This window comes from Phodopus roborovskii, unplaced genomic scaffold, assembly GCF_943737965.1.
Source record: "Phodopus roborovskii unplaced genomic scaffold, PHOROB, whole genome shotgun sequence".
Taxonomy (NCBI): domain Eukaryota; kingdom Metazoa; phylum Chordata; class Mammalia; order Rodentia; family Cricetidae; genus Phodopus; species Phodopus roborovskii.
The window spans coordinates 4969520-4996129 of NW_026126693.1; the positions used below are offsets into that span (position 1 = coordinate 4969520).

Here is a 26610-nt window from a genome sequence, read left to right on the forward strand (position 1 = left end):
ATTTCTCCTGAGCATTCAAGAATGTTCTCTGGTATATATGCAGTAAACCTACTGCAAAAATGAAGGAATACCTTCCTGCAAAGAAGTTAGACATTCTAATAAGAAAGCCATTTTTTTAAATATAAGTTTCCAATTGGAATTTATTCTCTGACATCCCTGGTGGTCAGGACATATGTGTGAATTAATCAGGTATCCTGGAGCCTTGTTTTCTATAGAGATGATGCTATATCTTAGGGTTGATTGACTCACAAATAGTTAATATGAAGCCAACAAGAACACTATTTCCTCTATTACCAGCTAAGGCAGTTAGGTACCTTGCAGGCACTTCCTACTCAGAAGTGAGAACAGCTGTTAGTGTCTATTGACTAAACAAATCATGAAGATTAGGAAAGTCTGGCTAATAGAATGCCAGAAAGCAGGATTTACCACAGCACCCAAACAATATTGATGCAAAGAAGCCAACAGAGCCTCATTCAGTTTTATGACTTAAGTTAAATACGCAAAAATTAAAACACTTTCCCTTTCAAACCTAAAACAGCTAAGTAGAAGGAGGAAGGGAAAAGTTACATGCTTTGACAATGCATTGTTGGAGGAGCCTTTGTTATATGATAACTATATTAAATTTTAAAATTGTTTAACTGTATTTGTGGTATTTTTAATCCTACTTTTCAACAATTTACATTTCAAAACAGATAAATTAGAAAATATCAAAAAGTCCATGTTAAGAAAAGGTTGACAAAAAAAAAAAAAAAAAAAAAAAAAAGGAAAACCTGATATATATCACAGTGCTACAGTTTGTATGGTACCAGGGTGTTCTTGCCAGGTAAACCGAAAAAGTCTTCTAGAGAAGCCCTACCTAAACCCCAGCCTTCCTGATCAGGTTTTTATAATTTTTTAAACACCAACTTCTTTAGATTATTGAAAATAAAAATCATGTCTCAGAGCTTTGCAACCACAAAGCTTTCAGGAAAGGGTCCATCACACAAAGAACTGCTTGGCTGTTCTGCACTAAGAACTTAATGTAGGGAGTGACACACTTGAAAGCAGAGAATTGTGGATTTCTAGTCCAGTCTCTGGTGATTTTGATTTGGAGGTATTCCACCCCTCCCTTTTTGTCAGTTTTAACTCAGAATTGCAGGAATACAAACTTAAAGATAAATGAGTCTACCCTTGGGGTGGGAAGCTCTTGGAGAAAAAAAAGATGCCTTTTAATTACATCACCCCAGCAGGCTATCCACTTGTGGCTGTGTACTTTTCTGACATTTGTCTTTCCCACTACGACCATTTGTGTTGACCCAATTCTTTAAAGACTGCCTAATTTTGAAATTGTTGAGATTCACCTCAATAATAAGTAGCACCATGTCCTACTTATCCCAAAGTCTCCGGGTGTCCAGGGTTAGCTCATGTTCAATGTTGGGAATATTGGTCTTCCCTATGCAGGCAATCAGTGTGGGGAGCCTGGAAACCTATTCTAGGCTTAGCTGTGCCCAGAGTGTTTCTCTGTGTGATAGTAACTGCTCTAAAGCAGTAGGAAATTGGTCATATTAGCAAATGAGATGGATTTAATTAATCTAAGAAACAAAACACAAAATCCCTTAACTGTGCTATGATTGGTAAGCAGAGAGGTCTAGTTGTTCTCTCTGCATTCTGTGTAGAGGAATGAAATATTGGGGACTTTAAATAAGCATTGTTCATCCATGCCCTGATGTGTTCCTTGTTCTGAACTGTGTCAGGCTGGCCAGGTGTTAGGAAAACTACTGTGGTTTCTGTATTCAAAAGAAAAGGTGTTTTTACATGGTCAGTTTTCTTTTATTTGATATTCATATATGAGTACTTAATTTCTACTCCTCCCTCTCCTTCAATTCCCCCCATGCTCCCAATCACTCTCAAATTCAAGACCCTTTCTTCTGTCATTACATTGACATGCATATATATATATGTGTGTGTGTGTGTGTGTGTGTATGAATATATATACATATATGCATATATGCATATATACACATACATGTAACATGCATATATTATACATATGTGCATATATGTACATATATATATATATATTCTTCCAAATGTATTTGGTGTTACTCTTATGTATGTATGTATCTTAGATAGGGTTTCTACTGCTGTGATAAAATACCATGACCCAAAAGCAACTTGGAGATGAAAGGATTTATTTTGCCTTACAACTCTCAAGTCACATTTTTATCACTGACAAAAGTCAGGGCAATAATTCAAGGCAGGAATCTAGAGGCAGTAACTGATGCAGAGGCCATGGAAGAGCATGGCTTTCTGGCTTGAAGCTCAGAACTTGCTCAACTTGCCTTCTTTACTGACTGGTTTGTCACCAGCTAGAGTCACCAGAGAGGAAGGAGCTTCAGTTGGGGAAATGCTGACATGAGATCCAGCTGTAAGGAATTTCTCAATTAGTGACCAATGGGGAGGACCCAGACCACAGTGGGTGGTGTCATCCCTGGGCTGGTGGTACTGGGTTATATAAAGTGAGCTGAGCAAGCCAGGGGAAGCAAGCCAGTAAACAGCTCTCCATGACCTCTGCATCAGCCGCTGACTCAGAGTCTCTGCCCTGAGGACCTGTTCTGACTTCTTCAGTGATGAACAGCAATGTGGAAGTGTAAGCTGAATAAACCTTTTCCTCCCCAACTTGCTTTTTGGTCATGTGTTTTGTTGCAGCAATAGAAACTCTAAGACACCTTCTTACACCCTCCAGAACCACTTGCCCAAAGGTGACACAGTCCCCAATGAGCTGGGTCCACATCAAGAAAATGCACCACAGTCTTGCCCACAGGCCAATCTGATAGAGCCATTTTCTCAATTGAGGTTCCCTCTTTCAAAGTGACTCTGGCTTTTGTCCATTGCAGTGAAACTAGCCAACACAACTGGTATGGTCATTGTACACCTCTTGTTTAGGCAACTTTATCGTTGAGATTTCATAAGTGCAACTTCCCTGCCATGTCTAAAAGACATTGTCTCACAGAAATCCTAGTCTTCTGGTTCTTATAATCATTCTGCCCACTCTTCCACAATGTTCCCTAAACCATAAGTGTAGGGTTGTGTTGTAGGTGCACTAACTGGGGCTTGTCATTCGCAGTAACTTAATCCCTCCATATTGGATTTTCTTCCAGTTATGGATCTCTGTAGTAGTCTCTATCTGCTGCACAAAGAAGAATATTTGGTGAAAAGTAAGAGCTGCACTCATCTATGGATATAAGTATAAACATTTAAAACATGGTCATCAATTACATTGCTTTTGGAAAATAGCAGTAATATGGTATCCTCTTAGGTATATGACCACTCCACAAATCCACTCCCATGGAATTGGCCTTCAGTCCAATTAGACAGCTATTGGTTGCCTCCCAAGACAAAAGTGCCACTTTTGCCCATTGGGAAAAACCCCAGCAGGTCAGTTGTGGCAGTTTACAGACTTTACAGCTAGGTAGGAGGACTACTGATTGTTTTCCTCCCTCGACAGCTTGCATAGCATTTTATTCTACAAGAGTAGTCCTCAAGGTCAGTTCCAGCTCAATTAGTCCAAACCCTGTATTCTATTCGAGGTGTTGGTGTTTTCAGCAGTAGGATCTTATCTTCAAGTTCTGGGAGACAATTGAGGCAATAGCAATAGCCTATATTTTGAATGGAGTCTTTCGAATCCCTGTGACCAACAATACAAAGAGAAGTTTCCCATGCCTGGCACTAAGATTTTTGTTAAATAATTTATGACTGTTCCAGAGAGAGTATTATTGTTCTGTGTGGTATAATTCCATTTAAACTTGTGTGTGTGTGTGTGTGTGTGTGTGTGTGTGTGTGTGTGTTTATATATGCATATGCATACACACGTATACTGTATGTGTATTTTAAGTAAACTTATAAAAGAATGTTTCCCTATGGTTTTGTCAAACATACTTATTTTTATTTATCTCTGCTTCTCTCCTTCCCTCTGTTAGTTTCCCTGACCAGTGTTCCCCCTTCATAGCACCTGTTTCCTACTATCTGCAACTGTAGATAGTGTGCACACACACACACACACACACACACACACACACACACACACATCCATGCACACACAAGACACACACATCCACAATCAAATAAGACACCATAAGGCATTTGTCATGGAAACTGCATTTTTTTTAGATCAAGGATAACCTGAACTAGATAATGCTGTAAAATGCATGCTGTATACAAAGTGCTGAAAATATTTTCAATACACCAACTTATGCATTTAAATCTACCCTGAGTACTTGTAATCTGTTGTGTAGTCATAACAAAATTGGCTCTGGATTTTAATCTAATTTGAATCTCTAACTAGATTTGTGCCATTGACTAATGGTGCTGGTATTAACTGCTACTAACTACATTTTAGAGTTTAGGGCCCAGATATTATAATCCATTATTTATTATCCATTTCTCCATTCACAAGTATTTTAGTGTCTGTTTTGTTCAAGACATTGTTTTACATTCTATGACTATGACAAATGACCAAAGGTTCTTTTCTCAGCTTAGTCTTTTATTTGAGACAATATTTGTAAATAAATAACCTTAACAACATACAAAAGGAACAAAGGCTCTAAGCTAAGTATAAACACAGCTATGAGGGCTCATAAAAGAACAATGTTCTAAGCAAAAAAGAATTTGAAACCAGGTATGATAGCATGTACCTGTAATTACAGCACTTCACAGGCTGGGGAGGGAGGATCATGGCTCAAAGCCAACCTGGTCTACATAGCCAAACTGTCTCAGAAAAAAAAAGGAAGAAAAGGAACAAGTTGTGGAGATATAACAGGTCAGTCAGAAAAGTCCCTGATACACAAGCATGAGGACCTGAGGCTGGATCAGTGGAGATATAATGTATGAGAGAAATTTTAATTTAATTTTAAAAATATAGATAGATAGATAGATAGATAGATAGATAGATAGATAGATAGATAGATAGATATAAGATAGCAAATCATTAAAGACATGAATTAAAGACATGACGTCTGGCCTACATGTGCACACACACACCCCCCCCACACACACACACCACCACCACCACCACCACCAAGGGGAAGGTATCCATATGCTGTGATGTTTGGAATACAGAAAACAATTCTTTTCCTAACTCTTTTCATTTCCATTAAAGCCGCACATTGTCACACTGTGCTTCAGTGGTTTGCAGCCTTTTTGAAGAAGGGAAACATAACTAGACATGTTAACATGGATGAGGACAGCTCAGGAGACCTCAGCCCTACACAGAGAACTACAGTCAGCTAAGAAATTCTGAGAGTAAGAGACATAATCTCCTCCAGGGAAGAGCACAGCAATTGGTTATCCAATACCGAATGGTCAGCCCTGAAATCATGTGGTGTGTGTGTGTGTGTGTGTGTGTGATTATGACTACTAAGTAGGTTGTATTTGTATTTGTGTATTTAGGAATGTATAATGAACATACATATATATATGTATATGCATATAGATAGATATACATACATATAGATAGATAGTTATGAATAGATAGAACACATATAAACAAAGGAAAAGAAACTAAGAATGTGAGTGACAGCAAGGGAGTTTGGAAGGATGAAAGAATGAAAGGAGGAATATAAATATATATATATTCAAACCTAAACAGAAAAGAGACTAGAATAGAAAGTATCAATGGGTGCTACACATGGTAAGAATCTCTGGATACTTGAAGTGGGGATCACAATGTTATTTTTCACAAAGATTCAAAGTCAATTAACACTCTGGTATTTTCCATGTTATCCTAATCCCTTATCCTGCTGCTGTCACTGTTCTTCAAAGTCTGCATTGAATTGTCAGCTGCAGTGTGGACTATTTGCAATGGAAGCCTTCCTGCAAACATGCATAAAAACTCAATATTTCATAGCTAAATCTACTTTAACTTATCTCAGCATACATGGGCTCACTCTACAGTGCAGGCCCTGAGGTTCTCTGCTGCAGAGCTCAGGGCCTGCTCTTCTGTAAAGCAGCAGGAATGGATAGGAAACAGTACTGAGACTTGTTACTCTCAAAATCAGTAATTGGAAATATTTTACAAACAATAGAAATTTTTTTCTAAGCAAAATGCTTAATTTCTTTTTCTTTTTTGCCTTTCTCTTTCTAAGCTGCCTGCCTTGTGCTTGGCTGTATGATTTTCCCTGATGGCTGGGATTCCGATGAAGTAAAACGGATGTGTGGAGAAAAGACAGACAAGTACACTCTTGGGGCCTGCTCTGTCCGCTGGGCGTACATCCTGGCCATCATTGGAATACTGGATGCCCTGATCCTCTCATTTCTCGCATTTGTGCTTGGGAACCGACAAGACAGCTTGATGGCAGAGGAACTGAAGGCAGAAAACAAAGGTATGATTATTTAAGGAACTCTTAGTGGATGTCTTAAGAACAAAAATTAACCCCAAACATCAGTCCTCTCCCTTTTGCCCTCAAGTCCTCTTTACCCCTGCATTTCTCATTGCTTCATGTTAATGCTTTTGGCTCTGAGACTTCTCGGAAGCCTCAAGATGTTTGCAAAACTAAAGTATAACATTGCATTTTCTTATTATTCTGAAGCACTAAGTTCATTGTGACTGTTTTGGTATTTTTTCGATGTCTTCTTCACTCTTTCTCTAAAACCTTAACTATCAGGAGTTAATGACTAAGAGGCAGCATTGAGGGAGGAGTATTGATATGATTGAATGGAATGTGCTTCTCTGTGGATAGAGCTGTTTTCCCAGAGTGCAATACATACGAGAAATCTTTCACAACCATCATAACCACTGGCTTTGAATTCAAACTCATCCTGTCAGAAAGAGAGAAAGAGAGAGATTCCTAACCCTGAGTGGTTGTAGAGATTACAATATCACCCCAGTTGCTGTACTTCTCAATATGTTATCCGGGTAACCAACTGCTCAGATTTCTTCCCAAAAGGAAATTATTTATTGAAATACAAGGAAATGGGGATATAGAACAGGACATTAACTGGTGTCTAAATATACTGAAGTATATCAGAGTAGGTGACTGAGAGTCAGTATATCATTATTCAGGGTGAATCTTGTCCTTTTTCTTCTGAGTTGCTGACCCTATTCTTTGGGGTGGAAATTTAATCACAAGGGTTTGTTCTGGCCTTAGATTTGTTTGATGTATTTATTCTCTGTGAGGTTGGGGGTTCATTTTGTTGGTAGTTGGTTGATTTTTTTTTTTTTTGAGATAAGATCTTCCTTTGTAGCCCAGACTGACTCCCGATCTTCCCCTCCTGATGCGGCCTCCTCAGTCCCCAGATTGAGCCATGTTCCACCATTCGTGACTCTGCATTTTATCTGTTATCTTTATGCTTTGCTTTACGTTATTGCCTTCAGCTGAGTGGCTCCTTCTAGCTTTTTGTTATATCTATCTTGAATTATAAAATCTAGATACTATTTTTAACAAGGCCTCTAATGCAAGCATGTATTATCCTGCACATGAACATCTCATGTAATGGTCTCATAACCAGCTTCACAGGTAGCCATCACTGCCCATCTTGTAAAGTAGGAACATGAAACAACGGTAAAGGGAGTCACCAAGAGGGCAGCAGAGACCCAGGAACTTCCACTCCTTGGCTTGTAGACACAGCATGCATTACTTACTTAATCCTATCAAGAATGTTTTAACCACAAAAGTAACTTCCTAAGAACAAAACTACCAGGGCTGGAGAGATGGCTTATAGGTTAAGAGTACTGGTTGCTCTTTCAGAGGACCTGGGTTCAATTCCAAGTACAAACATGGCAGCTGACAACTGTCTGTAACTTCAGTTCCAGGGTATCTGCCACCCTCACATGGAGAATACACAGGCAAAACACTGCTGCACATTAAATAAAGAAATCTTAAAAAAAAAAAACTTTCCCACTTTCCTGCAGAGTTACCCCTTGTAGAGTAAAAAACACTCACTATAAAGAAAACAGTTATACTTTTGTTTATGTTACAGATTTAGTATTTTCTATACATTCGTTAGTTGTTTTTATAAACTTATCATTCAAAAAACTTGCAAATAACTAAAAACATCACACACCCAAATTAACTAGACCCAAAGTCTATACAACTTAATGAACTGATATACAGTTAGAATTAGCACTCTAAATAGAGCTGTGATGCTTCACATTAGATTTTACACATTCAGTATTGAATATAGTTTATGTATTTACATACCACCAAAACCAAAAAAGAAATCCATGATAAAATTAGAACTAGAAAAAAAAAAGCTTTATATTCTCTTTCATAACTTTCATCCACTACCTGCATTCAGTTCTTTCTTGCCTCCTTGTATTTAAGCTTGTCTTGTTCTCTTTTCTTCATGTTATACTGTACCCATGCATATGTTTATCTTAATATGTCATGCACTCATCATGTAGGCCTCTTGTCTGTCTCTTTAGTCTGTTGGAGATACTCAGTTTTCTGTCTTCTTCACTTCATATTTAATGGTAAGGATATCTCAAATTTGCCAAATTCCCTTTCTGAAAGGAATGCTTTATGGCTACTTTGTTCTGCAAATATTCTAATTCCTTCAGCCTCTAGTAATGGGCCAGAATGCTATTTGTTCCTTTACTATTCAAAGTTACACTGAAACTTTTGATTTCTCAGATCTTCAGTGACCACAATACAAGAGAATTCAAAGAAATATAGTTAAAGTCAGCATCAGTTCATTTGCCACAGATAAGAGAGATCCAAAGAAGTACAGAATGCATCAAACTGCACGATTTAACATTTTAATGTCTTAGTCCAAAGTCCTTAATGTGAGACTCTGAGGTGATACAAAAGCTGTGCTATACAGATTTTTCAGGCCCTTAGAAACTGGATTCTCTATAAACCAAGTGAGGACTTCAAAGCTATGTGTAAAATTTAACCAGACCTACATGTTTCTGAGAAATGATACAAGATTTGCTGTTGCAAGTAACCTTTGTTGTTGGAAGGTTGAACCTTCTGAACTCAGATTATCTGAGACCAATCAATGATTCTAAGAGTAATATGCATGAGCCTAATTTATAATCATGAATGGTCATCCTCACAGCTGCATGAATATATTAATATCACTGTTGACAAATTAAAATATTAGTATTAGTTCTTATGGATAAGAATACCAAAATGTCTGTTGCGGGGACAAATCTTTGTTTTGGTTCCATGGTAGTACATGGAAATGGTGACAAATGTAATCCTACTTAAATTTTTAGAAGACTGTATATATCCCAGGATGATTTCTGGTTCTAAGCAGCCAGGCAGTGCTATATGTGAAACCATAGCTCAAAAGAGTAAAAAATGTATACATTTTTATATCAATATCACTGTACATTGTGACATCTTCTATAGTCTTTCAGTGTTATAGCCCACCAACCATATCAACATGCATTTTACAGGTAGCAGATGCATAACAAGGAACAATATATGATCATGATGTGAAATATACCAGTAAGGAGTATATCTGCTTTGGGGATGGCTGTAATTAACTCTACAACACGTCCTCTACTGTATGTGCAAAAGCCACCATGTAGATAGACCCAGGTTTTCTGTATATCTTTATAACAAGGATATTGCTTAGACCCATGAATCCTTCTTGGCAGCCACCCTAATTTGATAAAGCAAAATCACTGCTGCGTCAGTCTCAGAATCAATCAGGGAAAGGAACTTGGTTCTAATTATTGACCATACCCCACCCATAAAATCTTAAGGTAAACGGAAACACAAAATGCTTCTGAATCATAAGTCAATCATCACAAAGATGCTATTCCCTGAGAAAACAAGGAGGGAATAGATAACTAACAGTCCCCACCTCAGCCACATGCCCTCATCTCCGAGACACATCTCCAGTGCACTTGCCCCAGGCCCACTTCAACATGCCCTTCAGTATTTCTTGAAGCTCTCCTCCAGAAGCACGAAGGTCACTTGAAAGATACCCCAAATGGAACAGATTGTAAATTATGGAATGGAAAAAAAAATGAAAGCAAAGGCATTTTCCCATATCTTCAATCAAATTAACAGCCACATTGCTATGTCTCTGCTTTTAGGCTGAGATCAAGTGCAGTGTCTGTTTTACAGAAAATCACAACTTGGAAGGGCCACGTATCCTCACAAAGGATCAGCTATGGAACTTGGTGGAAGTGACTGAGTAATTTTTAATGGGAAAACAGTTTCACTGAAAAACAAAGGGAAATAAAAACTGTATAAATCCAGTTAATCTTGTACCAGATTCGGTCCATTGGGGGAAAAAACCCACCAGCTTCTCCTGTTCTGACCAGAGGACACAGGACTGTAGGCTAGCCTAGCAGAGCAATGGTAGTGTTTTTCTTGCTTAGGAGTGCAGCAGAAGGATTTATAAATTAGCCAACAGCGGTTGGCATTTAACCTTGATATGCTGTTTAATTGCATATTTTAACACACTGAACTGTGAAGTCAATTTAATTGTGTTAAATTAAAGTTTCACCCAGATAAAAAGGATTTGAAATGAAAGCTCCAATTTCAATTTCTTTCATTAGCTGTGAAAGGATAAATAATTATGTTTTCCAGAGCTCTTCTACCACAAATATCTCTTTTCTTGTCAGACATCATTATGAAGAGGTGTGTGTGTGTGTGTGTGTGTGTGTGTGTGTGTGTGTGTGTGTGTGTGTGTGTTACTTCTTAGATGATTGGGTCCTCTCATGAGCAGCCTTGAGACTTTGTCTTTCAGCACAAGAACTGCAGATAAGGAAACTTGATCTAGAGATGACTCAAGCTACCGCTTATTTATTAAGTTCTTTAAGCAGTTTTTAATGCTATAATAGGGGAGGGAAATAAATTTATCTTACTTACCTAATTGAGAAGACCTTTGGAAATTTGATTTTAGACGTCATATTATGCTATGACCACACTCTGAGTGGCAGTGTGGTATAGTGTGGTGAAATGAGCCTGTAGGTGGCTTCAAGCTGCCCAGCTGTGGTGGCCAGCTGTGGTACTGTCCCTGATAGTTCTGCAATTAACCCTCCCAGTCTGTAAAATGTAGAGCTTATACAAATAGCATCTGAGGTTCTTCCCAGGACTGGAGATAAGAGGGTTATAAGAGCCCCAGACCTCACAACCATGAACACATTATTTTCTGGAGTCTGTTGAGAGGCAGGTTGTCTAGGAAAAGGAAAACTTAGAGGTCAAGGGTTGAGACTCTGAGATACCTTAAGTATTCTTCTCTCTCCAGTGTGTGCACTCCTAGTGACCTACTCATTACTTGCCTGCTCATGCATAACCCCAAGAGCCTCAGCTCCATCTCAGTAAAAGAAGAATAGTACCCAGTCTACCTCTGAAGCTGAACAAAGCATGAGGTGGAAACATTTATCTATAAGAGGGCTGGCATCGGCTTTCCATGTGAAATTGAATTTTGAAATAACAGTGAAACTGTTTATCAGCATCCTAGTTCTTCATAGCCCAAACTGTGGTATACAAAGGCCAAAGATTTTGTCTACATTTTCAGTGCTAGAAAGGACTAGGTTTAACTCACAATTTCAAGCCTTGTCTTTGGTTTAGCATCATGTGATCCATTCTTGAGAGATGTATTTCTGTTGCTTTCAGCTTGACAAGCAAGCCCTGCACAAGCAGTGAAATTTAGTCTTGTTTCTATGTGCTTGCTTTTAGAAAAGGGCTCTATAATCAAAAGTTTAATATACATTTCTCATGTATCCATGAGTATAGCTAAGTATCCATGCTGATACTTAGCTATAGAATTTTATGAAAACCTAGTGAAGTAAGATCAAGAAAACCAGGGCTTGGTTGGAGGTAGGAGAGTGGGAAGCATCTTCAACTGTTTGGAAATAAAAATTAAACAAGGCCACAGTGAATTGTCTGTTTCCTGATGGAAACAATAGTCCTTGTTGTCTTCACAAAATCTTAGCATGGACCTGAATGGAGACTGTATACATCCTGGTACTTTTTCAGAGGGGCTAAAACTATGCTAGATACTGAAACAAAGCTGGGAGGTCCTTGTTGGGCCAGATGTCTTATACCCTACTACTTATGATTGTTGTTCCCTTCACATGTTTGAACCATGTTTAGTATTTCACAGACACTCTTTTGACAAGCATCCCCTCCCCCACCTACTACCTGCTGGATTCCATACTCCAGGTCAACACTTAAGGTTTTTTTATACCTTGAAGCTCTGACTTGATTGGGATCCTATAGATGGCCTTATCTCGTTACTCTGTATCTAGATCTTCCAAATGGACTCCTTTGCTGGTTTTCCTTATCTCCCACTCTTGCTGGGGTATCCTTAGCTACACTTACTTCCTGCTTATCTCATTTGGTACCATAGCTTTTAAGCCACATCTGTATCCTCATGACTCCCAGGTTTAACTCACACACACACATCTACAGTGAAGCCTGATCTCATAAACACAACTCCATATTTAAATGTATACTTAGCATCCATGTCTAACATTTCCATAACTGAGTTCTTTATACATCCCACAAACTCTCCTCCCTCATCACCTTCCTTATCTAAGCTTTGAGTATTCTTATCCCTCAAGATGCTCACACCAAGCTTTGGATCATTCCACTTCCTCCTTTCACAACTTAAACCTGATCATCATCACCAAAAAAAAAAAAATCCTATTTGCTGCACCTGTAAAATAGAATAGAGTTGCTACGTGGTAGCCAAACATGCCTTTAATCCCAGCACTTGGGAGTTGTCAGGCAAATCTCTATATTCAAGGGCAACCCTGATCTACAGAATGAGTTCCAGAACAGCCAGGCCTACACAGAGAAATCCTGTCTTGAAAATCAAAATCTAACTAAATAAATAAATAGTCTTCCCAGAACTTTATCCCCATACCTGCTGCTATCCTGGTACAGACTATCATCCTTGTTTCCTAAACCCCTGGTCTCTTGCAGTCTGACCTCAGAGCATCCAGCATGATGCAGGAACAGGCAAAGATCACAGTATTCTCAGCTTGAGGACATCTGATGATTTTGTGACCTCACTCTGGAATATCAAAAGTCATTTTCCATCTTCTACAAAGCTATGCAAACCTCCCTCCCTCTTTGCCAGCTGGTTCTTCTCTTAGCCAGGCTTCCTTCTCCTCTCCTGATTTTCAGACACTTGGGGCCAATCTCAGTGCCACCCTCTGCTTCTGTTGTTTACTCTTACTGAAATATTCTCCAAAAACAATGTTCCCTCCCCATCTCAGAATTTACTCAAATGTCCCCTCTGTGAGGTGCACACTGCCTCTTCTTAATTTCTTTCTGTTTCTCCAGGGAAGAGATTTCTCTTTTGTTTACTACTGCATCCTCAATACTTACATAATGTCTGGTATACATAGACACTCAATGTCTACATGTCAAATGAGTGAATTAATGAATGAATTTCAGCCTTCTCATAATAATGTTGATCTTAAGCATTAAAAGCTTTCACTTAAATTGAAATATGCTTTTTTTGTAATGCCTATCCATTGTCCTTTCCTTTTCTACTTTAAACCACTGAATTATTTTTTTTAAAAAGTAGTTACTATGTGATAGTGGGTATAATAACATCCACCAGGACATAGAGTGCCATGGTTTTTAGCATCATGTTGTCAGTGCTATCTACTGCCCTCAAAAGGAAGCAGGGGATGAGCACCACCACCATTTGTGGGAGGAGGGGGCAGAGAGGACAATCAAAGGTGTGGTGTAGGAGAACTTCACAGGAACTGGTTACAAATGTGCAATCGGAGATTGTCTTCTTCAGTTTACCTTCTAGGCTACAAGTAACTTGGAAAACTTCTAAAGGTATGACAGTCATCCATTCAAAAGCTCTGTGTCAGAATCACTCTAAGAAAGAGCTTCCTCTGACAAATAACTCAACCTCCAACTATGGGATTTATTTGTTCTTTTCTTCCTAGTTAGCTGATTTCCAGTTGAATTACCTTAGGAATTTGAGGGCAAAGCTGGAGGTGGCTAAGTGGTTGACCCGAGCAACATCATCATCAACTCTGCTTCCAGAAGGAAAATAAGGTTTGCCATTTCAGTGCTGTTTAGAAGAGGGAATAGAAGAGGAGAAAAGGTAAAAGGCAGAGGAGGAGAGGAGAGGAGAAAGAAAGTGTTCAGTTAAGCTAAAATTTCCCTTCCATCTCCCTCTTCCTTCTTTTCTTTGGCATCTTGTTCTCAAGGAATGGAAACACTGAATATTTTATTCAGTGTTTATTAAACTCAATTCATGACTTATATTAATTCTGTCACTCATCTGTACACAGACCTGTTTCTTTTGTAATGCAGAATGCCCCATGTAGTTTCACTGAACAATTTATTTGAGCTACATCAGTGATCAATTTTCTCTTTCTAAATTAACATATAACATGAATTCAATTATTAAGATGGCTGTTTTTATTTGGAACCAACACTTCTATTCTTATTATTTATTTGTTTGTTTTTTGCTTGTTTATTGCTTTTTGAGATCAACTTTTGCTGTGCATCTCAGGGTGGCTGGAAATTTGATCCTCCTGTCTCTGTCTGCTGGGTGTTAGGATCATGGGCATGCACCAACAGCCCTGGCTCTAATCTTCCAGTAGATGCAGTCATTATGCCTCTACCATAATTACATCTATCAAAGCTTTTTATACAATGTATTAAAGACATATGTCAGTTTAGTTTCTCACTGTTTGATCTTGTTTGTTTCCCTTGCTAGCTTCTCTCATCCATGCCACAGTCTCTGGATTTTTCTCTGTGTGCCTGGCATAGAGAAGAGCATACATGAAGAAAGCACTAGTCTTCTTGAGTATAATTCTTATGGGTAGATGGTAGATTAGAACAACATACAACTAACTACTCTGCCTCCTTAGGTAAGTCATTTCACTTCTTAGGCTCTCATTTTAAGAACCACAAAAATATACAAAAATATGCAAGGAGCAAGGAATGGCATTCAACTGGACCCCACCAAACATTTCCAATACACAAACCTGGAGGGATTAAAATTGAGTTGGCCAGGGTTTTATCCTATGTCTCTTTAATAAGAGCTGTGGGTTCTAAGTATATTTCTGAAATCCAGTCCTGTTCTGACATTCACAGGTCCATAAAGTCACCTCATGTTGACATCTCTGTGTAAAATAAGGGAATGTCCTGTGCTGACTGCTGATGTATGCCAGCATCAGTGAAAACATATGGTTTAATAAGCAGAGACCACTTCCCAAGGACAATTGGACATAGAAAGATTCATCTTCTGGGAGGCTTTTGAAAAACTAGCCTATAGAAAAACATAAGAGAATCTATTTGTATCAAACAAAGCAAAGGTGGGGAACAATGATGACAAATGTCCCATAGAAAACATAAGAAGGATAGCAGAGGTATATGGAAGTCTTTAACTTGAAGCATTAATTTCACAATAGACTGCTTAACATTTTACTTCTATAAATGTCACTGAAGAAAGTGCCTTGTAACTATCAACATGACTTTTTGGCCACATACCAACATGAGGTTTTGGCCACACCTTTGAAGACAGCCAGCAACACGCACAGGCAAGTGCTGTATCCATGCACTGAACTGATGTTTTATTCCAGGTTTACTGGAAAAATAAAAGGCTTCAAATTCACTATCATGGGAATGTAGCTTGGCTGAGTTGATACTATTTCTAGCTTAACTGGACCATTGCCTAGAATCAAGAAGTGGAAACAGAAAGCTAGAAATTACTATGAGATGTGTCTGCAAAGCGACTGTCAAGAGATGGTAAAGGCGGAGTTCATACAAGACCAGGAAGAAGAGCAGTTGTGGTGTACATGTCAGCAACCCCAACAAATGGCCTGACAAAGGAGCTAGACAAGATGGCTTTCTGGAGAGAAGCCAAATAGAGAAGGCCACAGACTGGGCCACTGAATCCAGGCTCTGACCCAGAGCCCTGAAAAGACAGGGTGGGTCTTCTCCAAAGAAAGTCTAAAATAACTATCTCTTGCACAAGCAAACTCTTATCTCCTGGTCTGACATCTCCTCAGATACTCTCTCAGGTATGAGAGATGCAGTTTGTGGTGTTCCCAGACTTTAAGACATGCATCACACAGAAGCTTTTTCAGGAAAGTGCACTAAAAGCATGAGCAGCTTCAGTGTATTGGTACTTGGTAGATTTTAAAAGCCTTTCTGATGTAGCATGGCAAATTCAATATTTCTCACCTCTGCTGGGGATCAAGCTAAAGGTATGTTGATGACAAAAGGGGGCATTTAGACACAGAAAATCACTGGTTCCTTACAATCTCCTGAGAAGTTTTCAAAGTTATTCCAGTTCAAGGTCCAGGTATGAGAGAGAACTCTTTAGGGAATTATAATGTACAGCCAGGATTGAGGAATAGTGGGTTCACACCACTCCTTCCCCTATAGAAGAAACTGAGGCTGAGAAAAAGGAAATGAAGAACAGCTCACAATAGCAATCAGTATAATTGAGATCACTTGGTGGGCTATGACCTATTAATAAGCTAAAACATTCAACTCTCTGAGGAGGTCATTACTGGTGTTTTGGGAAATGGTCCTCTTCTAGCCTAGGGAAACTAATTTGTCACCTGCTAGATCTGAAAGCTTGAATAACTTTAAAGGACACTAAAAGATTATAGGGATTCTGTGGTGGGAGGATGAAGAAAAGTACATAAAGTGCCATAATGCCTTGCATCTAATGGGTATTGTTATCCTTTGTACTTTATAGTTCACAAATAGTGCTTAGTTTGTGTTGTGGAAAGCCCCTAACTAACTTGCCCTGCTGTTTCTCTTTGTTCCTAGCTACCTGCAGTTGATGTGAGGTTTGCTTCTTCTACTTGATTAAATATGATCTTGTCATCTGGTATGTTTGTGTGTGGTGATTTTGGTTTTGTTGGTGATGGTGGTGGTGTTTTTTTTTTCTTTTGTTTTGCTTTTTTGCTTGTTTGTTTGGTTCTGTATTTGTTTTACTGTAGGTCTCAGGACTATCTAGACTCTTGTTCTTGGTTACCCAAGAAGTGTCATCTCACACCCAAGCAGAGTTCCATCTCACAAAGTGGGACTTAAGTCAAATCAAACATCAGTTGATTACTGCCCTACCATAATTTGCAGACAGGACAGATTGTAGATCAAATGTTTTGTGATTTGCTTGGTTCTTAACCTGTAGAGTACCTTTCAATGTCATAGATACTTTAAATGAAGACTAATTAGGGTAAGTGTATTGGTTGGCTAGATGTTTCTCTGTGCAGGGTTCTCAGATATGCCTATATATAGAAAGAAAAAGGGTCAATACAGTACCCTTTGACAACATTTATTCCTCTACAGCCACAGAACTCAAGCCATTTGGTAAATTCAATGACAGTCACCAAGGAGAACACTTATTTCCCTGTTAGAAATATGACTTCTCACAGTGTTACTCACTTTCAATCCATCTGAGAATTCCTTTGCAGTATAGCCAGATGGATGGGGAGCAAAGTCAAACCTTAAAAGTGTTAAAGAGATGACCTTCAAAATAAGTAGATATGAGAGAGTCTTCCCAGGCAGGAGCAAAGTAAAGACAAACCTCCAGTGCAGGGCAATCAAAGTTCAATGTCAACTTATCTACTAGGTCTCTGAGTTTGGGTCAAAACACATCTTCATTTTTTTTCACCATAAACATTTCCTATAAAAGCCACATGAAACAAATGTAAGTAATAAAAGTTTTGTTAGAAGTTAAAATGAATCCTGGAAGATTCTTCCTCTTCAACACCTATTTCCCCTTGGCTGTCTCTCAGGATATGATCTAACATGCTTCTTCTCTTCCTAGGTAATCCACATCTCCTCAATAGCTTCTACAACAAGCCATTTAATCATAATTGATTAAGATTAAAAAGTATAATAATTGTCAGGGATGCTTATTTTATTTTTTATCTTTTTTATTGATTTACTTTTTACATCCCAATCCCAGTTCCCCTCTCTCCTCTCCTCCAGCCCCCCTTCTACATCCCTTCCTCCCATCTGCTTCTCAGACATCTGCTCATCTTCCGCTAGGAAGTCTACTAAGTATGTCCCATCATCTCATTGAGGAAGGACAAAGGCACCACTCCACCCCCACAACATTGTGTCTAGATTGGGCATGGTATTTCTCCATACAGAATGAGCTCCACTAAGTCAGTTTGTGCATTATAGTTATATCTTGACCCACTTCCAGTGACCTCTTATATTGTCCCAGTCACACCATTGTCACCTATATTAAGGGAGTCTAGTTTGATCTTACACAGGTTCCCCATTTGTTAGATCAGAGTCAGTCATCTCTCATTACAGTCAGCTTATGCCAGCTGATTCTGTGGGTTTCCCCATCGTGGTCTTGACCCCTTTGTTCATATCATCACTCCTCTCTCACTTTGATTGTAATTCAGGAGCGTGGCCCATTGATTAGTTGTGGATTTTTGCATCTGCTTCCATCTGTTTCTGGAAGAAGGTCCTAGCTTCTCTGGGGTTGTGGATTGTAGACTTGTATCTTTTGCTTTATGTCTGATATCCACTTATGTGTGAGTATATTACTATATTTGTCTTTCTGGTTTTGGGTTGCCTCACACAGGATGGTTTTTTCTAGTTCTGTCAATTTGCCTGTGAATTTTAGGATGTCATTGTTTTTTACCTCTGAGAAGTACTCCATTGTGTAAATATACCACATTTTTTTTTAATCCATTTTTCTGTTGAGGGGCATCTAGCTTGTTTCCAAGATCTGGCTTTTACCAATAATGTTGCTATGAACATAGTTGAGCAAATGTCTGCATGTGAATGTGCCTTCTTTGAGTATATGCCCTGTTGCAGGATCTTGAGGTAGGTTGATCCCTAATATTCTAAGAGATAGTCATACTGATTGCCACAGTGGCTGTACAAGTTTGTATTCCCACCAGCAATAGAGGAGTGTTTCCCTTTCTACACATCCTCTCCATCATAAGCTGTCATTGGTGTTTTTTATCTTATCCATTTTGACAGGTGTAAGATGGAATCTCAGAGTTGTTTTGATTTGCATTTCCCTGATGGCTAAGGATGTTGAGCATTTCCTTAAGTTTCCTTCTGCCATTTAAGACTGTTCTGTTGTGAATTCTCTGTTTAGATCTGTACCCCATTCGTTTTTTTAATTGGATTATTTGATTACTAGTTTCTTGAGTTCTTTGTGTATTTTGGAGATCAACCCTCTCTCAGATGTGGGGTTGGACAGTGTTTTTTGCTTTACAGAAGCTTCTTAGTTTCAGGAAGTCCTATTTATTAATTGTTGCTCTCAATGTCTGTGCTACCTATTCTATTTAAGAAGTGGAAACCAGTATTGGATGGACTCAGACCCCCTGAACATGGGTCTCAGTTAGAAGGCCTGGGCAGTCTAAGGGACCTCTGACAGTGGAACCAGGATGTATCCTTGGTGCACAAAAGGACTTTGGGAGCACATTCCCCATAGAAGGATACTCCCTTAACCTAGAGGCAGGAGAGAGGGCCTGGTCTCTACTCCAAATGACCTGACAGATTTTGTTAACTCCTCCTGGAAGGTATCACCCTCCCTCGGGAGGGGAGGGGTGTGGAATGGGAGGGTGGTTGGGGGGGGCATGGGTGGGAGGAAGGAAGGGAGAGGGAACTGGGATTGATATGTAAAATAAGAGAAAAAATAGAAAAAAAAAAAGAATGACCACAATATACTAGGGAATCTATGGGGTAGCTTAAAGATAAAAGTGACAAATTCAATGGCCTCAAGCTCCCTTCCTAAGCAATGCCTCCATCAGTTTGTATTTTTTTTTTCTTTTGCCCACATGTAAGATAATTTGTGTGTACATTATCTTCAAGTGGTGTCACCTTTAAAGAACTGGGAGAACCTCAGAGAGAATAAATGAGTGATTCCATCTGTATCTAAAAGCAAATACTCCTTGCTTCTGTTTCTAACCCTGTTGCCCCCACCTATCTAACCAATTCTTGTTTTCTAACCCCTGAATCTCTGACATAATGATTCTTCCTGCTGAGAAAGGAGGGCTGTGGCTCCTTCCCCTTGGTCTTCAAGGGGATTATTTGTGAAAGACAAACATCCAAATACCCTTCTGATTCCACTAGTTTGGAAATTTTTCAAAGGATAGAAGAAAGAAGGAGGGAGAGGAGAAGGAGGGAAGAAGAAGAGGGGGAGGAGAGGAAAGAGAAGGAAATTAATGTGAGACAGAAGCATTACTTCTGTCTTCTTTCTCTTTCTGGAAATATCTCTTTTCTTCATTTTGAGCTTCATTTTTCTGTGTTGTCATTGAGTGCAGTGACCTGGTCAGTTGGCTGAAATAGTCTTAGATTACCTAAAATGCTTTCCTCCTCAGTAAGAAAAAGTTGACATAAGACTTTTGGACTTTTGTGAACTGACCTCACACTGTACTCTCTGGGGACTAGAAAGAACTCTCATCACCTCTATTTTCATAGTGAAATTGGCAGATCTGTGCTTGGGCCTCCTTCAGCACACAACTGAAGTGTTCTATGGCTATGCCCTATGAAATATCAATGCAAAGAATTCCCAAGGCACTGGCAACAGCAGGATAACCAAGAGGATTCCCAGTGAGGGCCCAGCATGTAGAGTGTACCAGAAGCCAAAGGCCTGGAACAAGACCAATGACTCTTTGCAATGAACAGTTGCAAAGATGAAAAGGTTTACCTTGTGACTACAGCTTCCATGATGAGATTTACCCCCCCCACCTCTTCTTTTTTCTCTTAAATTTTGTCAGAGGAGGTGCTATAAAGGTAGAGGCAGATATGCAGGGACAGGAAATGAATGGGATCTAGGTGCATGATACAAAAGGCACAAAGAATAAGCAAAACGAAAATTTAAAAAATTACCAAGGACCCTTAGTTTCTCCTTATCATCTGTACATGCATAACCTCTCCTAATCAGGCAGCTGGTTGAATTTCTACAACTGGCAGTTGTCAGACAATAACACATGGGTCTAGCAAAGCCCCTGGCACAAAGCAATTGGGTTAACTTGTTTGTATGAACAGAACAGCAGACCCTTCTTTTACAAGTTTGCTGCCCATTTCTGTCAAACTGAAAAGCCCCTTTTCCAGATAGTGTAGTCTGTGATACTATTAGTTGACTGCAGTCCTTCATACAAATGTGAATCAACCCAAACATTCTGTATGTCAATATTCACTTACACACATGTACTGGGTAAAAACCATCTAGCCTCCTCTTCCTGAAGAATCCCCTAAACTACTAAACACAGGTAGTAGTCAATAATCGATACAGAAGAAAAATGTTTTTTTTTTTTTTTTTTTGTCATTTGAGAAAGAAGTAGATATGTGGAAATCATTTCAAATATTCCAAGAGTTTCTCGTTGAATATTTTTCCTATCCAACCAATGACAATAGAGGTTTCAGGCTACCTTTAAAGCTAAGTTGAAAGGTGCCCAAGAGTGCTCCCTTTGTGAGGGCAAAGAGGTCAACAGGCATCTGTTCTTGCTCTCATTAATGACTGGCCAGAAGGTAAAGCCCTATTTCAAAAAGTGAAAAAAATACTTCTCACTTATTGAGTTTAAAACATTCTCAAAAGACTGAAAGAAAATATACCAGAATAGCACAGATATCACAGGGGTCCAGGGGCTAACAACTATGTAGCACTCATGCTTAAGTTTTCCACTTTCACAACCATGGCAGACATAACTAGTCAATCCTGGTAGTCTTTCACTTGAGCCAGAAGTTTCAAAACCATCATCAATGTGAGAGCCACTAACGTGTACTCTGAAGGAAAGGTGGGAATGCAGCCTGTTTTCTAGACTGTCTCTTCTTCCTCTTTTGACCTCTTCTTATGCTATAGAAAGTTCTTTAAATGTGAGGACCTTCTTTGTTCTCACTGATGAGCTCCCAAGGATCTAGAAGAGCCCTTAGATCTCAACAAATAATTATAGCATAAATAAATCTTTCTTCAATATTTTAAATCTTTTGTTTGTATAGAATTTTCAGTAATTCATTTTTCTATTGCAAGGCCTCCCTATCCCTTCCTATGAAAGGCTACTTTCTAAAAGTATGTGTATTAATTTTTTGAGAATTCCATATGTTGTACTTTTTATATTCATTTCTACCTCTCCCTTTAAGTCCTAGACCCACTCTCAACTCCCTAACCCCCAGCTTCATGTCCTCTTTAAAAATAATAATAATAACCTGTGGAGTGCAACATGTGCTGGCCACATACTTGTGGGTGTGGTGTCACCTACTAAAGTATGAATGGCCTATCAGGGTCTACATCCTTAAGGAAAACAAACTCTCACACCTTGAGAACTCATCAACTATCTATTACTCCTCAGTTAGGAGTATAGCTTCATGAAGCCTTTCCCCCCCCCCAAGCTAGAATGCTAACTAGCTCAATCTTGTACAAGCAGGCAAACATAGCTGCTATGAGCATCTAAGTGAAGAGGTCCTGTCATGTGCAGAAGACACTGTTTTACTCCAATCATCCGTGACCTCTGGTTCTTATAATCTCCCCCTCCCCTTCCATGATGGTTCCTGAGCCTTGAGAGAATGTGATACAGACATCCCATTTGTAGCTGAGCACTCCACTGGAATCAAGTCTCTGCTCTTTGACCAGTTGTGAATTACTATATTAACTGCCATCCACAAAGAAACTTCTCTTATTATGTCTGAGAGCTTCATTAATCTGTAGGCAGAGAGACACAAATTTAAAGGGAGTTTGATACTATGTCTATATACCAGAATGGTAGTAGTAGATTAACACTTGGGACTTGATCTCCCTAACCATGAGTTCTTGAGAGCAGATTTATAGTACCAGGCATGTGTTTCTTCTTGTAGAGTGGTCCATAAATTCAATCAGAAAACAGCTGGCCATCTTATGCCAATATTGCCCCCATTGGTGTATCTTGTTACACCAGCAATTGTTATAATCCACTGGGTTCACAACCAGGAAAGCTGCTAATGATCGTTTCCTCTAGCAGCCTAGCCTCACAGCTGGAAAGACTCCTGATAACTTTTTCCCCAGTAGCCTACACATAACCTTTCAATACTATGAAAGTTGGCCAGGAGAAGAAGCTTTCTGGTCAGTAGCAATTTGATGTCTCCACATCCTGTGACTAATATGTATGTTATCTTCAGCAGCAGGGCTCACCATAAAGTTCTCATATGCAGTCAAGAGCAAAGAAAATCCACCTATTTATCTTACTGCTTCACATATCCTTACAAGAATGGTAACTTATTCACCTGGTTTGCCTTGCCCTACCTGTAACTCATCAATTCCTGTTTATTGAATTAAATCAGAATAACAACACACTGCCAGAAGAAAAAGGTTAACTGTTAACCCAGCTACAAAACTTTACAATCTACAACAGTGACCTGCCTGCAAGAAATGCTGATACAATATTTTAGCTCTTTGCTGGCTAATTGTGGCTTACTTAATCATACAAATAACTGCTTATAATTGTTAAAATCATCCCACTGAATACTGACTTAGTTTCTATCAGAACCTATTAGAACCCAGGCCCTCAGGTGGCCACCAGGACAAGAACACACACCAGCCCCCTAGAGGCAGAAATCAGCCTGGCTACTTTCATATCCCACAAGTCCCAAGATCCTGTTCAGAGAGTGACCCATGTCATGTAGCATAGGTCATATATTAGCTAAACATCTTCATGATGAAAGCCCTCCCTTTTCATTTCCATTTCCTACAAGACCTCTAAAAGAAAACACCTTCCTTAGTGTCTTAGGCCTGAAATTCCCTACTTCTGACCCCGATGTATACTTGCAATCATTAAAGACCTTTGCCTAAAAGGAACCCCTCATTCAGCATCATGCTGTGGACCCTACAACCTAACAGAGGGTCTTTTGACCCAGTCCTTCATTCTTTCTGCTCAAACTCAGTGGCCTATATGTGTGGTCTGGCAGCCACAAAGCTCTCAAGATATGAAGCTCAGATTGCCTCCTAAAGACAAACCTCCAAGGACAAAAGCCCTTTCCAGTCCCACTGCCTCCTGAGCTCACACACCAGCTCTGTCAGACAGCACAACTGCACTGCAAAGAGAATGGAAATAACGAGGGAGATAAGGAAGAAAGCAGAAATCTCATTCCCCTGTTGCCTAGAAGTAGAGAAGAAAGCATTCTTGGGGCTGATCCTCCTGAAAGTGGGTTCATCTCCAGAATTTTAATGGCAGCCTCTTTCCCAATGCTGTTTCCCACTCTGAGGAAGGCAGATTACAATGTTTGGTGGATAAGACTCATGACTCAGGCTTCCATCCTGCAATCAGGTATATTTTTAATTTAAGTTCTGTGCAATTTGGCTAACATTAACTTTATTGGGTAATTACCTCATTTAGAGTGCTTTTAACATCACTGTAGACAAGGATGTCAGCTTATAAGAGATGTGCTTTCTGATAGCAACACAAAGAGAAGCTGGGGCAGGTTTTTCTTTTAACCTAGTCATGAAAATTTTATGAGCCATTTTCCCCTTGTAGGCTTTCCGTTACACTTCGCATGAGGCCACAGCTGTTAGAACAAAATTGCAGCCCCCCAGCCCCCCATCATCCAGGCCAGATGCCTCTGAGCATGAGAAATTCCCTGAAGGACCTCTTATCCACCCAGGAATTGTCAGGGCTATGAAGCACCACTACCTGGCTAGCTAGCCAAGGACATCGGAGTACCACTGGGGAAGGGCACGTGTGAGTTCTGCCCTGAGACAAAAGTCAAACTACCTGTGTCTGGCTAGTCAGCCCTGATTATCCGTGTACATGATCAGCAGCCCCCAAGAGGCCGTAAAATCTTAGCATGAAGCCTCCAGGATTCTGCAGTTCAGTAAACATTCTCTTGTCAGGTAAATTTGAGAATATGTGCAACAGACTCCATGCTTCTCTTAAAGACCTGTGAAGGACAGCCACATGCATAGGATTCTGAGAACTGTCCCCTCAGAATGGGACCTTATCTGAGAACAAGGCTGTTGCATGTGACATTAGGTTAAGATTGCCATGATGCTGTGTGAGCTCTTAATCTGTGACCTATAAAAGAGAACATGTAAGGCAGGTATGGTAGCTCATCCCTGTGTTCCCAGTACTCAGGAGACTGGGATAGAATTGCCATGAGTCTGAGGTCACCCTGGGATGCATAATGAGTTCTGAGCCACAGTGTGAAATACTGTCTCATAGAAGAAAAAGGAACTGAGGTACCCACACAGGGAGAACAAAGCAAAGATCAAGATGGAGTACTATGAAGACTGCCAACAGACCCCCAAAAGCTAGGACACAGGTAGACAGGTTCTCCTTGGAAGTCTTTGGAATAAACCAAATTTTGTTCTAACTTCTACCCTGCACAACCATGAAACAATCAATGCTGTTGTTCAGGTCACCAGGTTATGGTATATTGTTCAACTGCCCTAGGAAATTAACTAGATGAGCAGACAGTTTCCCTGCATAAAGCAGCTATTTAGCAGTGAAGTTAGGGAGACAAATCAAGCCTTTGGCCTGGGGCCTGTGCCCCTTCCCCCAACATAACCAGTGCCAGCTCATCTTCAAAGACCTCTTGGCAGGTGGCAGATAACTGACACGGAAAGAGAAAAGGGTAGCTGGAGGAAAAGGAGATGAAAGAGGACATAATGTGCCCTTTCCTACTTTTTGTAGAACTCTCATGGATGAAAATTTAAAGAATACCGGCAAAATAAAATTGTTGGATTTGTTAAGCATTTGCTATTTGACATGACTTTAACAGTGAATTCCCAATATACTGATAAGGAAGTTAACACAATTATAAACCATGTCCAGTGCACCTACCCTATGCCTGTATTTTCAAGTTTGGGCATACAGACTGGTTGGTACCAGATCTCTAAAATGAAAATAGTGAATATAAATATCATCAAATTTTTATTTTGGAGATCAGCCTTTGTTGGATATAGGATTGGTGAAAATCTTTTCACCAAAGGGCTGACCTTTGGTCTTGTCTACTGTATCCTTTGCCTTACAGAAGCTTCTAAGTTTGAAGAGGTCCCATTTATTGTTTTTCTCAGTGTCTGTGCCCCTGGAGTTATGTTCAAGAAGCGGTCTCCTATACCAATTTGTTCAAGGGTACCTCCTACTTTCTCTTCTAAGAGGTTCAATGTGGCTGGATTGATGTTGAGGTCTTTGATCCATTTGGACTTGAGTTTTGTGCATGGCGACAGACATGGGTCTATCTGCAGTCTTCTAAACACCCTCATCCAATTGTGCCAGCACCATTTGTTGAAGATGCTGTCCTCGCCCCATTGTATAATTTTAGCTGTTTTGTGGAAAATCAGGTGTTCATAGGTGTATGGGTTAATATCAGGATTTTCAATTTGATTCCATTGGTCTACCTGTCTATTTTTGTGCCAATACCAGGCTGTTTTCAGAACTATAGCTCTGTGGTAGAGCTTAAAGTCAGGGATGGTGGTGCCTCCTGAAGTTCTTTTATTGTATAGGGTTATTTTGGCTATCCTGGGTCTTTTGTTTTTCCATATAAAGTTGATTATTATCCTTTCAATATCTGTGAAGAATTGTGGTGGGATTTTAATGGGGATTGCATTGAATCTGTAGATTGTTTTTGGCAAGATTGCCATTTTTACTATGTTTATCCTACCTATCCAAGAGCATGGGAGATCTTTCCATTTTCTGGTATCTTCTTTGATTTTTTTCTTTAGAGCCACCAAGTTCTTACTATATAGGTCTTTTACTTGTTTGGTAAGCGTTACACCAAGATA

General features: G+C 39.5%; 1 protein-coding gene across 2 annotated transcripts in view; it reads left to right on the forward strand.

Moving 5' to 3' along the window:
- Positions 1 to 26610, forward strand: part of Lhfpl3 (LHFPL tetraspan subfamily member 3) — a 488475-nt gene that overhangs the window by 355471 nt on the left and 106394 nt on the right. For both annotated transcript variants that reach the window (XM_051174831.1, XM_051174832.1), the window contains exon 2: positions 6123 to 6359. In XM_051174831.1, the coding sequence (XP_051030788.1) occupies positions 6123 to 6359 (237 nt within the window). The remainder of the gene's footprint in view (positions 1 to 6122; positions 6360 to 26610) is intronic.